The sequence below is a fragment of the Pelophylax lessonae genome (genome assembly GCF_965119305.1).
Source record: "Pelophylax lessonae genome assembly, chromosome: 10".
In the NCBI taxonomy this organism is placed as follows: Eukaryota; Metazoa; Chordata; class Amphibia; order Anura; family Ranidae; genus Pelophylax; species Pelophylax lessonae.
In genome coordinates this window covers 11,927,854-11,942,637 of record NC_138777.1, presented here as the reverse complement: position 1 = coordinate 11,942,637, position 14,784 = coordinate 11,927,854, and the positions used below count along the sequence as shown (strand labels likewise).

Genomic DNA, 14,784 nt, shown 5'->3' with positions numbered 1-14,784 from the left:
TGTCTTTGCTTTTCCTAGCTGAAAACCCTACCCCCAGTTTTTTCTTCAGTGTTTACACTGTTCGCAAGCATCGCACAGGGAGATTTTGTGTTCTCTTGCTGTATGGTTGGGTATATTTTATATATTTTGTTTCAATATGGTAATATTTTGTGTTCTCTTGCTGTATGGTTGAGTATATTTTATATATTTTGTTTCAATATGTTAATATTTTGTGTTTTCTTGCTGTATGGTTGGGTGTATTTTATATATTTTGTTTCAACATGGTAATATTTTGTGTTCTCTTGTTGTATGGTTGGGTATATTTTATATATTTTGTTTCAATATGGTAATATTTTGTGTTCTCTTGTTGTATGGTTGGGTATATTTTATATATTTTTGTTTCAATATGGTAATATTTTGTGTTCTCTTGTTGTATGATTGGGTGTATTTTATATATTTTTGTTTCAATATGGTAATATTTTGTGTTCTCTTGTTGTATGGTTGGATATATTTTGTTTCAATATGTTAATATTTTGTGTTCTCTTGTATGGTTGGGTGTATTTTATATATTTTGTTTCAATATGTTAATATTTTGTGTGCTCTTGTTGTATGGTTGGGTATATTTTATATATTTTGTTTCAGTATGTTAATATTTTGTGTTCTGTTGCTGTATTGTTGAGTATACTTTTATATCTTGTTTTAATATGTTATTATATTTTGTGTTCTCTTGCTGTATTGTTGAGTATATTTTTATATTTTGTTTCAATATGTTATTTTGTATCTATTGTTTTCATTACTGTATCAGTACATTTTCAAGCTTTGTTGACAGCCAGGGTTAACATAAAATGCGCATATTTTATTACATTTTTACTGTTTTTGATGCATTTTCCAGAACCTCATTCAATTGACTTTTACAGCGATTTATCTGGTAATTCAGGAAAATAATGTAGGATTTGCTATTTTGTAATGCAAGCTAGCACAATGTTTTTGTTAAGCATGCCCTGCATGTGCTTTATAAGCATTTATCATAGTAAATACTGCATGTGTTTTATGTTTTTTTTTTTTTTTTTACTTGCAGGTATGACATTATTGCATGGAATTCCTAGGATACAAATCTCTTTTTTTACAATTTTGGACTTAAAGTTGGCTGATTTTCAAACCGCTGGATTTTATTACATTTCTGTGCAGATGTTATTGTTTGGAAGACCTTAAAATTTTTATCATATTGATGAATAAATATATTTTTTTGGCTCTGGTTTTCTTGTGGATTACTCCTTTTGACTTCCCATGGTGGGCAGAGGGTAGCTAATGCAATGGATGCAGCATCTTTGGTCAGCGTTCGGATGGCCCGGATTCGGCGGGATTGCGAGGATGCATTATGCTGAAATACACTTTGGAATTTTGAATATGGATTGCCTTAGTGCAGCGGCGGGACATCTGGTTCGATGGTCAAATGGAGGAGCGCTATAGAGGAATATATTCGCTTTTTTTATGGATTTCCTGAACGATTAATCCGAAAAATGGAATCTGTTACGGAGACTAAGCATCATCAGAGGAGAAAGCCAGTGACACATGGACTGGAGGACCAGAAGAGGGTAAGAGCATATATATTGTGCATTGCATGAGTTTTATTTTATATACGTCTGTGGTCGGAGTAGTAAGCTTTCAGTTTGTAGCAAGCATCCCTTCATCTCTTTATCCCTTCATCTCTGGGCCTTAACAAGCAAAAGGGGTATTGCAAATGTTGTTTGTGTTAAGGGCCTCATGGAATATATGTTTCCTGGAAACCTTCTGGGGATGTCTTTGTATGATCTTCCTGCAGTTTATTGATCTATGCCGGCATTCAGCTGCAGCCAGGGTAGGGCATGCTATCAAGCCAAAAGTGACCTGCGACTATACAGTTAGGTTATATGCACAAAACGATGTTGTTCTCTGTTCCTTTTTGACAGGTTTTTGTGAGAGTTGAGTGAAGGATGGATGTCATCATATGAGGATAGTTATTGCTGAGTTTTTCATGTTTTTGAGATGCCAGTTTTCATCAAATAATATTAAATTCTTCTATAAGTACTCATAATTGTAATGGTTACCTCATTTTTTATACTCTTTCATATTTTTTCGTGCTTGCTGGTCCATGATTTGCTGACTGCGTTTCATATATAGTACAAATAATTGTAGACAATACCTCTTTTGACTGTCTGTGCAATAAAGGTGAAAGCATTCGCTCTGCGGTGCTTTTTTTTTTGTCAGTGACCTGTTTGATTTAGTGAGGAACAAGAACTGTGGCCAGGTAAAGAACATTCAAAATTTACGTATTTTTAACAAGCAGTAAACAAGCTTTAAAATACGCACACACTGACCTCAGTAGCTAAAGTCACTGTGGGACAATTAGGGGGTAGCCCTACTGCTTAGCAACACTAGGGTTGTCAGTTCAAATTACAAACATGGCACTACTTGCACAGAGATTGTATTTACTCCATGTGCCTGTGTGGGTTTCCTCCCACACTCCAAAGACATGCTGCAAGGCTAACTGGCTCTTCTCTAAAATGGCCCTAGTTTTGTCTATGTATCAGGGGCGTAACTACAGGGGTTGCAATTGCAACCGGGCCTCATGCTCCAGGGGTCTGTGCGGCTCCCCTGTACACCTGGATAGGAGGGGCGGGGGGCAGCATATAGCGAAATCACTGTCCTCCTTTTTACTCCTTTAGCTGCAGGAGGAAAATGGAGGAGAATGGTTCCTCTGTATGCTGCCCCCACCGCTCCTCCTATCCAGTTCACTTGTGTTCTGCAGTCTCTGGGCCCCTGTGTGCTCCCCTGGTCCCTGCCTCCACTGTGCTCCCTTCCCTCTCCTGCCGGCTGCTGCAGGGGATGTGTCACAATAGAGAACCAGGAAGGGGTCAGTAAATATGTAATTTACCAGCTTCTTCCTTTTCTGAATGGACAGAGTCATAGTCAGTGACATTGTAAAAAAATAAAATAAAATGATAAAAAATAATACAATTAAAATACCAAAAAATAAAAACTACTGACACCAGTGGGTGAACTTCCAGGATCGCAAAGGTTACACTTGCGACCGGGCCCTGGCATTCCACCACCGTGGGGAGGCCCCAAGATGGCAGGAAGGGGGCCCATTGCAGAACCTGTGATAAAGGACCCCGCAATGAGAGTAAATGGCCTCAGGATCAGTGGGAAGGGCCTCAGTCATCCTGGGGCCCTTTACGAGAGTAAAGGACCACAAAATCTGTGGGAAGGGCTCCGGCCAGGGGTCTAGGGGGCCCTTCATGGTTTCTTGAATGGGGCCCTGAAGGTTCTAGTTATGCCTCTGCTATGTATAAATATGAGTTAGGGGCATTAGATTGTACACTCTTTGACAACAGAAACTGATGTGAATGTATATATATATATATATATATATATATATATATATATGTATATATGTAAAGCGCTGTGTAAATTGACAGCACTATACAAGTAACTGAAATAAATAAATAATATCTGAACTCAAAAAGTACAGATTTTTAATTTATGGGTGACATTTAAAAATGTTAGTTGAACTTCATCAGTACCCTAAAAACCAACCTTTGGTCTGGAATTCCTCCTAAAAAACGAGTTGTGTACATCTTGGTATGTTATGTTTGTGCCTAGAAGCTCCTCTGCCTTCAGCTTCATAGCAGTATATCTACTGTGTGAAATCCAAGGCACTGCCACCACTTACCACTAGTCTCAGATCCGGAGTCAGATTTATTGATGTCACTGCTTTCCTGCTCGCAGTAATAGGCCAAGCCCGGTCTCTACCTAGATGGCCACCTCCATACATATGGCACTTTTTCACTGCAAGTACCGGCTCGGCTCCACTCGGCACTGCTTGGTCCAGCTCGGCTCAGTTTGCTTTTCCACTGCGTGGAACAAGTCGGCACATTTCAGCACTGTATAGGCTCTACTCGGCTCGGTTTGCTTTTCCACTAAAGTAGTAAGTGGGTGGGATTACAACTATTCTCTGACCAATCAGTGGCTAGTAGTGACAAACAATCAAGTCTGCATGCAAAGGATTGTGGGATATGGTATAGGTACGGCCCGCCTGGAACCCCAACCGAGGTGGTACTGTTTAACCACTTAAGCCCCAGAAGATTTTACCCCCTTCCTGACCAGGGGGTATTTTGCGATTCGGCACTGCGTGATTTTAACGGACAATTGCGCGGTCGTGCGACTCTGTACCTAAACAAATTTGACGTCCTTTTTTCCCCACAAACAGAGCTTTCTTTTGGTGGTATTTGATTACCTGTGCTATAAACAAAAAAAGAGCGTCAATTTTGCAAAAATAACAATATTTTTCACATTTTATTATATGAAATTCCCCCCAAAAAAATGTAAAAATCAAATTTTTTTAACATTTTCGGCCAATTTGTTTTATGCTACTTATGTTTGGTAAAAAAAATTGCAAAAAGCTTACTTTGATTGGTTTGCGCAAAAGTTATCGCGTTTACTAACAAAGGGAAAGATTTTTATCATTTTTGTTGTTTTTTTTTTTTAACGCGTAATGGCGGCGATCTGCGATTTTTTTTGCGGTACTGCGACATTGCGGCGGACAGATCGGACCCTTGACTGACATTTTTGACACTTTTGGGGTTACCAGTGACATTTCTACAGTAATCAGTGCTATACATATGCAATGTTACTGTAAAAATACACTGATAGTGAAGGGGTTAACTTTATTTGAGAGGGAGGGGCTGTGTGTGTCCCTAGGGGTGTGATTCTAACTGTGATTGGCTGTGGCTTGAGCTGTAGGAACAATGATCAACGGTCCTACATAGTAGAACCGTATGATCATTGTTTCTACGGAGGGGAGAATGACAGGCGGCTTGTTTACATTAGCCGCCTGCCTTTCTCCCTCTCCCCCGACAATCGCAGAGTGACCGGCGGACATCGGGTCGGCAAGCGGTTAAGCGAGCCGTACCGAGCCGTACCATGTAGTGGAAAAGTGCCGCTGTACCAAACCGTACCGAACCGTTCTAACACGTACCATGCGGTACCATGCAGTGGAAAAGCGCCTATAGACACAGTGAAAAAATAGTCAGTAATGGGGACAGGAAAAGATTAGTCACTGGCAGTACTGTTGTTGACTATTTCTATTGCCTTTACCTGCTTTTTTTTTTTTTTTTTTTTTTTTTGGGGGGGGGGGGGGGGGTATAGCTTCACAAAGTCAGTTTGAAGGCTGACAGCCTGCCAAGCCACTGCTGAGAGGGGCAACTGAGCAACAGAAATAAAGTGCAAGTATAATTGAGGAGCTATGACTGCAAAGTTTGATTATACGGTGCCTGCATCTACAAAGGCTAGAAATGAACTAACGCTTGTTAAGTACATAAAAAAAAAATGAAAGTCTTTTGCCTGGCTACAGTTCTACTCTTTGTATGAATGTGTGTGTAGGTAACAGTTGGGCTCTTTTAGTTGCTATGGTAGTTTTCCTTGTTTCCTTTCAGGCACGAGTTCCATTTTCTCTGGTGCAGTGTGATGTGCTCCTTTTTTTGTATCAGATCAGGAGATATTGTTAAAATCACCATTTCTGAAAGTTAGTAAATAAATGAAAAATGTAACCATTTTTTTGCTCTGTTGAGAATTGATTATAATTTGTTTGTTTTATTTGCAGCACTGCAAATGGAAAATACTACCAGGAAATATGTTTTTCAGTGTCCAAGGCTGATATCAGATGGATGATTCTCCCGCTGTTTTTGATAGAACCGGTAGGAGGTTGCCTGATTTTTCCCTATGGAAAGGCCACCTCTCTGTAGCAGAGGCAGCAATCTGTGGCTTCCATCACTAGCGAATGAGATTCAGCAGTATTCTGGATAGTGACATCTTGCTGCATTTGGCTACAGTGGGAGTGATTGCATAGGGACAGAGAGGCACCCTCTTTAGTGATCCTGCCGCTGTTGACTTGTCTCTAGTGGTAGCATCACCCATCTGACTTCAGCCTGTAATTGTAATTGGGCCATCATTTCTTGGGCTGGGCATGTGTGGGACAAATGTTTAACAAAAAATTGGGCGAACCAGGTTTAAAAATGATTGATAACTATCAGTAGAAATGCAGAGTTATTTGTCAAAACGAATTGGGTATTCTGGGTTCTCCAATATCCGCCCAGCAGGGCCGCTGATAGGAGGGGGGGGGACCACCAGCCCTCTTGTAGGGGGCCCCGAGCACACAGAGGGGGATTAGTGATGGACAACAAATACAGAAATCTTCCTCCAGCACCTGAATCTGATCTCTGTCCCTCTCCCTGCTATCAGCTTTTATCTGTTGAGAAAGAGACAGTCTTCCCTCACTAATCCCCCTCCCTTGTGTGGGCCCCCCTCCCAGCACTTATCTCTGCTCAGGAGTTTATTTGTAAATTGTAACTTTGTTTCTCTCTCTCTGTCTCTCTGATCACTGAGCTCCAACTGCCCAGCCTGTATATTTTTCTCATCTCATCTTCTTTTTTATTTATGCGAGTTCTGTTATATTTGTGTCTGCTAAAAGTGATTTTGTTGTAATTTTAGCTAAATACATTTTTTATATTTTCTTGGGGGGGCCCTGCCAGGTAGTCTGTACGGGGCCCCGCAATTTCTAACAGCAGCCCTGCCATGGGGGCAGAGCAGAGAGCCATTATAGGTCCAGGAAGACCCAAAACGTTTAATACCAGACAGGAAAAGTACTGTCAATCAAAAAAAAAGAAGAAAAATAAAATCACTGCATTAGTTACATAAAAAGATGTCAATATATGCTACTCATTATACTTTCAGTAATACATTTCAGTCAGCTTTTATGATTTTTTTTCTAAGCAGTATATGTATGGCTAATTTTTGGTTAGCAATGAACTTATCATTTTATTTCCTGGCAATGCAATTAGTTTATCATTAGAGAGATTCAGGTAGTGTATGAGTAGAGTTTCTTCAGTCTCCATCCAACTGACTAGACTGCTGCAGTCGTACACAACACTGGCAGATGACTGGCAATACGTTGCCAATACAGGAGTCAGCAGTTTGCAGTCTGGAGCGATTGATTATGGAAATGCTTTGGGACATTTTTACTTGTGTAGGTTGTCTTAAAATCACCCATGTGGCTCAGAATTTGCATTGTGTCAATGCTGCTGGCAAGACTTGAAGGGTATGGCTGACAGGTTTGAAGTGCGCTGTAATGTGTAAACAGAGGCACTAATGAGTGAAGCACACATCTCTGGCCATGATGTTAACCTTTAGCAGTCTCCAGAGAGTGCCTATAGATTTTACTTGTATGATAGCTTTAAAGAGGAAGTAAACTCTTCCCCTATGAAGCTTTTTTTTTTTTTTTAAATAAGCAATGTATTCAAACACATTTCACATTAAAAATAACCCCAAATCATTTGTTTCTTTGGTCCTGTTCACACCTGAGCGTTGTTCGGCTTGTAAAACGCTCATCTCTGCAGTCTCAAAACGTCCAACAAGCAATATCCCATTAAAGCGGAGTTCTGGCCTATTTTGCAACTTTAGTGATTCCTGGAGTGCTCGCTATGATGATCAACAATTGGGCATTTTACATTTTTTTTGGGGGGTCCCTTACCTTATTACAATAAACGGGGGTGACCAGCGCTATGGAGTTGTGTAAGTGATATATAAAGATTAACAGGTGTAAGCTGCCAACAACCAAACCCTTGGGGGTTTAAAATGAAATAGGTGCCAAGAGGTTGCAACGGCGCTACCTTTAAAGTGATTAAGTGCTATGTGAATAATGTGCCAAAGTAAATAGTGGTGCTCAAACACTATTAACAAGCTTATGTTTGGGTCCAAAGTAAGGTGCACTAGTGACTTGTGGTGTGACAAGAATAACCAATTTTTTATCCTGGACCCAAAACAAGGTGCAATAGTAAAGTGCTATTTGCTGTGCAATAAATATGCCAAAATAATGGAGAAATAGTAAATTTTATTTCAAAGAATAAATATATTAAACAATGCAATTTATTAGTGATAAATTGTGCTTGCTGAAAAAACACATGAATAAAATAAATAAATTCCTCCTTAGAATGAAAGTGCTTGTAATCAAGTAGAAATTTCACTTAGTGAAAGGTTAAGTGAAAAAAGTTATTATGAATGAGAAACTAATGAGAAATGAAAAAAATGAGAAAAATTGGGGTTGCATCCACCAGTGTGACCACTAGGTGTCGCCCCTCACATACGACCTGTTGGCCAAACGATAGGATTTTTCGGGGGTTCTCCGGTAGAATGAGCGTTTACCAGCTTTTGATTCCTCAAAAAGAAAGAGGGAACCCCATGATGCTGTATACAATGTATTAGGAATTGGAGAATAGTAGTGACTCAAAGGTTAGGCTGTCCGAGATCAGTTGGTGCAGCCGGGAAGCTTCCGCGTTCCACGGCCCAGGCTCCGAAAACCGGAAGTGACATAATGACGTTTTTTACTCCACCCTACGCGTTTCGTCAGAGGACGTCTGCTGGAGCCTTACATTATTTTCAGGGCATTTTTGATTGTACTTCTCCTTAAACCCCCTCTGTGGCCATGGCCACCGACATCACTTCCGCCTTTGCATTGCATTGCTGTTTTTCATCACTCCCAGGAGGCTGTAATCAGGAAGAACTCCCAGAACACTCCCTGGAATCAGGAAGAAGGACACAGCAGATTACACTGCGGCTTCAGATGCCCACATCCAAGATGGCCGCGCCCAGACAGCGTTTTTAAAAGTAAGATTTTGACTAAAATCCAATACTGTACACCTTGTAAGTATGAGAATAGCGGTTCTGTAAAGGGCGTTGGATTAGTATTATAGGGGTATTTTTAGTTAAAAAAGGTATTTGAGGCCGGAACTCTAATTTTAATGGCCCCTGTTAGCATTTTGTCGCCTGAAGCAAAACACCTGAAGCTCAAAAAAGTACATGAGCTTCTTTTTTGGCAGATTACCAACGTTTTTGTTAGATGTCAATGGCTGCTTTCAAACACCTGCAAAAAACGCCTGGAAAAATGCCCAAAAAACGTCTGGAAACAATACGCTCAGGTGTGAATGGAGCCTTACTGTTTTGCAGCAGTTTTAAAAAATCCTCCTTCCTGGGGTAAGCCAGTGCCATTTTACCTATTGACTTCTGAGTCCATCTCACAATTTACTTCTGCCCTTTCTGCTAGTCCAATCTTTAATCTCGCGCATGCGCATTGGATTTTTAGCAAGCCTCATTCTAGTTATGAAAACACTATGGTTACTGTGTCGTGTGGCTCATCCTGCAGTTAGCTGTGATGTCCCGATGTTTACACCCCTCCCTGTGACATGTAAGCTCACATGGGGTGTATCAGGACACTTTAGTATCCCGGGATCTCAGTGCTGTGCCGCACAGAGTGGCTATGACAGATGCGGCATACATCTTTATGGACTGACAGCACAAAGAGCGTTAAAGATGTGCATGCGCCGGTGACGTAAGCAAATGCAAAAGTAAAAATAACTAGAAAACAGAGCAAGTAAGATGACATTTGCATACAGCGAATTTAACCGTAGTGATGTTTGATATGGGCATAAATTATGAGGGAGACTTTACTTCCTCTTTAATTCCACTTTAATAATTACTTTAAAGAAGAAATACAGGTATGGATATTTTTACATAGTTACATTAGGCCAGTTTGGACCAATGTAACTATGAACATACCATACCTGTGGGAACCCTCTAGAACTCAATTTCACTGCGGGCCGCATCAGCATTATGTCCTCAAAGGGCCGGTTGTATCAGAAAGATTAGATGTCCAGAGTACCCTGATTCCCTTACATCAAATGTCAAGACCCCCCCCCCCCCACCATCAGAAGTCAAGACTCCCAAAACCTCCCTTACATCACCGTGCACCTACTTACCTGCTGCCTGGAAGAGCTGGAGTAGGAGCTGGGAAGAAGAAAGTACAGGGTCTGGAGGAGGACCAGAGGAGGGTGGGAGTCAGCTGCCTGAGTTTGCTGAATGCTGAGACCAGGGGAGGCAGAGACAAAGGCGTGCTGTGGCTGCAAAGAGAGGCACAGGGTCTGTAGGAGTTTGGTCCTCCTTTCTGCTACCAACTGTTGAGACAGGGGCAGAGAAGACCCTCTCCGCAGCTGCACAGAAAATGGCAGGATCTGTCGGAGGTGTTCTGTCCCCCTCTCTACTGAGACAAGGTGGAGGCAGAGATAAAGGGGGTGCCGCAGCTGCAGGAGAGATGCAAGGGCAAAATGAAATGGCCTGGGGGGCTGTTTTTTGCCCACAGGCCTTGTGTTTGACACATGTGCTCTAGAAGCTGGAAATCACTGTAGTAGGCACTGCAAATCCAGCTGCTTGGCACACCCACCTTTCAGAGATTGCTTTGCATTCTCTCAATGAATGCAAAGTGTTCTCTGATTTGGACACGGTGGGTCAGGGACATCATGCTCTCTACCTTGTCCAATCAGAGCACACTTTGCATTCATTGAGAAAATGCAAAGAAATCTCTGAATGGCACCCAGGCATAGTAGCTGACCTCCTGTGTTCATAATGCAGCAGGGCAGTGGCAGCACAAGACATAGAGCTAGTGGAGATCACTGGGGTAGCAGTGTCTAAACAGTGATTTCCAGCATCTAGAGAGATCCCACAGGTATGGTACATGCATAGTTACATTGCTTGAGTTTGGATCAATGTAACCAGTGGTGGCTGGTGCTCCATGGGTCGGGGGGGGGGGGGGCAGACCACACCAGCCCACACACCATACCCCCCCCCGGACCAGCCCGCACACCTTACCGGCTCACTCACCCTGACACATGGAGGGCAGGCAGCGGCGGCTTCCCCCTCAGTCTCCTCTGTGGGTCAGGCTTCCCCTGCGTCTCCTCCCTCCTCCCTCCTCCCTCCTCCTCCTCCTTGGCCAATAGCATGGCTTCTCCTTTCCGCCAATCGGGAAACGGGTCTCAGGACCTGCTTCCTGATTGGCCAGGAGGAGAATCTGTGTGACAATAGCGAGTATTCATTCGCTATTGTCACACAACTGGGTGGGCTCAGGGCGCAGTGCTGTGCTCCCCGAGCCCACCCTTTTTTGAAGCCTAATAGAGCCTCTGGCTCTAATCACGTGTTTCAAAAAAAAAAAAAAAAACCACATTGGAATCCATGCGTCAGGCGCCCTGCATGTAGATTAGGGGGCTGGACGCATGGATAGGGGGGGGGGGGGCGGCGCCCCTGCGCTCCCAATGGACGGGCCGCCACTGAATGTAACTATGTAAAAATATCTATACCTGGAATTATTCTTTAAAATCACCCATGTGGCTCAGACTTCATGGTATGACTGACAGGTTTGGATTGCGCAGTAACAAAGTAAACAAAGGCACTATTGAGTGAAACACAAATCTCTTGCCATTATGTTAACCTTTAGCAGTCTCCAGAGATACTTATAGAATTTGCTTATAGAACACCTTTAATTCCCCTTCACTTTAAGATTATAAGCTGTGTAGTTGTTAAACAAAGGTGCCACCATTGTTTGCACTGTTTGACGGACGTCCTCCATGTGAAGGCAGTTTATAAAGTGACAGTGTAGATGAAGACATTGGCTACTGCATTGTTTAGCTCAGCATATGGGCAATAAATGTAAATGACTTTATTGGACTTGTTTCCATCCAGTAAAAAATAGAGAGGCTGGCAGTGTCACTTGGCATTGCTGACGAGAGATGAATGGGATTAGCAGTAATTAACAGTTGCTGTTATCAGTTTGTAGGCTGTCGTATTGATCAGAAATGCGGCTTGTCTGTGAAACAGAATATCATTTTCTCATCTGACGCTAGACAGTAGGTCAAAGTTTATGATCTGTGAGGCATCTGTTGTGCGGCTCTCACACTATAGATGTTAATGAAGTCAGGGCACAGAGCCTACGTAATGATTCCTCAGTGCATCTGAACAAAGAGATGACATTTCCCCATGCTGTGTCTGTATTCTTATCTGTGTGCCAACAGACTGGGTAACATACCTTAAGCTAGCTCAGAACTGTAGATTTATTTTTTAGGATAGTCATGCTCATAGCTGAATAGCTGTTTTTTTTTTTTTTAGTTGAAAAAATGAAACTTGCTTTAGGACATGGGTGTCCAATCTTTTGGCTTCTCTGGGCCACATTGAGTGTAGAGAAATTTTCACGGGCCGAATTTAAAATATATACTATAGTTAAAGCAGACATCCCAACTTGCAAAAACTCATTTCAGGGAGGTGACAAACGCATTTCAGGGAGATGGCACTCCACGCCGCCGCCAAGGCCCCCCCACCCCCTTCACTAATTTAACACAACTAGAAGATGATCAAATGAAATGGAATCAGTATACAGAGGTTTACTCCTTCTGAGAAATATTAAAGGAACACTCTATCCACCATGACCACTTCAGTGATTTGAAGTGGTGATGGTGGGAGGAGTCAGAAACACTGCACATACTGGGATATTTACAGTTATGTGTTGGGGGATAGTTGCACCCCTAACACATATGACTTACGCAGCCAGAAAATGTCATGTCCTTATTCATACATGTATGAACAAGGACATGACATATTATGACAAAACGCAACTGGTTATTAAAAAATATATTGCAACAATTTACACACGCTAATGCACATACCTTTTATACTTATTTTGCAGACTGCTGGCGGTTACTGCTGGTGGTTACTGCTGGTGGGTACTGCTGGCGGGTAATGCTGGCGGTTACTGCTGGTGGTTACTGCTGGCGGGTAATGCTGGTGGGTAATGCTTGCGGTTACTGCTGGTGGTTACTGCTGACGGGTAATGCTGGTGGGTAATGCTTGCGGTTACTGCTGACGGGTAATGCTGGTGGGTAATGCTTGCGGTTACTGCTGACAGGTAATGCTGGTGGGTAATGCTTGCGGTTACTGCTGACAGGTAATGCGGGTGGGTAATGCTTGCGGTTACTACTGGTGGTTACTGATGACGGGTAATGCTGGTGGGTAATGCTTGCAGTAACTGCTGGTGGTTACTGATGACGGGTAATGCTGGTGGGTAATGCTTGCGGTTACTGCTGGTGGTTACTGATGATGGGTAATGCTGGCGGCTACTGCTGGTGGTTACTGATGATGGGTAATGCTGGCGGCTACTGCTGGTGGTTACTGGTGTCCCCATCAGAGTGCCCCCTTACATCAATTGTCCTTATCAGAATTCCCCCTTACATCAGGTGTCCCCCATCAGAGTGCCGCCATACATAAGGTGTCAGAATCAGAGTGTCCCCCTTACATGAATTGTCCCTAACAAAGTGCTTCCTTACATCAACTGTCTGGATCAGACTGCCTCATGGATCAGTGGATGCACTCTCATAGACCTAGGGGGAGAACAACTAAAATCTGTGGGGTGGGGGGGAACCCAAACCAGCACCTCCTAGATCCGGCCCTGCAGACACATCAAATAATTTCAATAGGGTGATGACAACTCCACAAGACTTAAATATGTCCAGCCGAACGCTGCAGCCGGAGAATGACGTCATCGCTGTGAGCTGACTGACACTCCGATGGTATGGGACGGGCCGCACACAGCTACTGAAGGCACTGTGTGATGCTTGGACAAGCAGTCCCACCCCATGGGAGTGTCAGTCGGCTCACCGTGGTGACGTCATCCTCCGGCTACAGCGTTCGGCTCCATCGCCTTCAGTCTCCTCTCCAGCAGACATCCTAAGACTCCCGCAGCAGCCGGGAGATTGCATGCCACTTGCGGGTGTCCGTGAGCCGTCGGCCAAAGGCAGGAGACTCCCGCAAGTCGCGGGAGACTTGGGATGTCTGGTTAAAGTATGTATTAAAATGCCGCCGCGCCCCCCGCACTAATTTAACACAACTAGAGGATGATCAAATGAAATGGAATTAGTATACAGAGGTTTACTTCTTCTGAGAGACAATAAAGGAACACTCTAACCACCATGACCACTTCAGTAATTTGAAGTGGTCATGGTGGTAGGAGTCAGAAACCCTGCACATGCTCCTCTCCCCCCCCCCCTCCTCCCCTCCAAGGCAGCCTCTGCCTACTGTTAGTTGGAAGCTGCTGTGGCCGTGTCCCCGACCTGACTTCCTTCCTTCCCAGCAAAAAAAAAAAAATGTCAGGGGGCAATGGGCCGCATTGCCTGCGGTGTCGGGCCGCAGGTTGGACATGCCTGCTTTAGGATATCAGTGGGATTGTCCCTCCTTTCTTCACTGTCTCCTTTTTTCCTCTTCTTCTCCCTCTTTTGTTTTTGATATTCTTCCCCTGTTCTGTTTTGCTGCAATTCTTCTCCAATTTTAGCATCAGTGTAATTACAAAAGACACAAAAGCAGTTTGATCTCCAGCTGCAAAAAAAAAAGAGATCTTCACTAAAACATGGATTAGGCTGGATACATACTATACAACTTTTGTTGGTAGATTTCCTTTAGATTTATCTTCAACTATGTAGTGCAAGGGCCGGCCTGATTGGATACAAATTGAAAGTGTTTAGGTTTGACCTCATATTATACGGTTTTGGTAAATCTTAGTGTCCATTCACATTGATCCAACTTGTCAGGCGACTTGTCAGCCTGACAAGTCGCGGTCCTCACGCTCCCATTGTGTAGTACAGGAGCCGTTCTAATAGGAGCGACACAAGTCGCTCCGACTTAGAAAAAGGGTCCTGTACTACTTCGGGGCGACCTGGAGGCGACTTGCATAGACATTCATGTTATGAAGTCCGTACAAGTCGCGCCGAAGTCGCGCTGCACGCGACTTCATAGGTCGCCCCCTAAGTCGGAGCGACCTAATGTGAATGGAGTCTAAAGGAAAAGATCTAAAGAAAATCGTATAGTGTGTATCCAGCTATAGTTTTCTACAGAGGTTGGTTC

The 14,784-nt window shown here is 43.2% G+C and overlaps 1 protein-coding gene across 1 annotated transcript in view; it reads left to right on the top strand.

The window, feature by feature from the left end:
• NAV2 (neuron navigator 2) overlaps window positions 1-14,784 on the top strand; it is a 713,755-nt gene that overhangs the window by 11,061 nt on the left and 687,910 nt on the right. Inside the window, exon 2 of the mRNA XM_082270274.1 lies at window positions 1,058-1,574. Within this exon, the coding sequence (XP_082126400.1) occupies window positions 1,425-1,574 (150 nt within the window). The 5' untranslated portion in view covers window positions 1,058-1,424. The remainder of the gene's footprint in view (window positions 1-1,057; window positions 1,575-14,784) is intronic.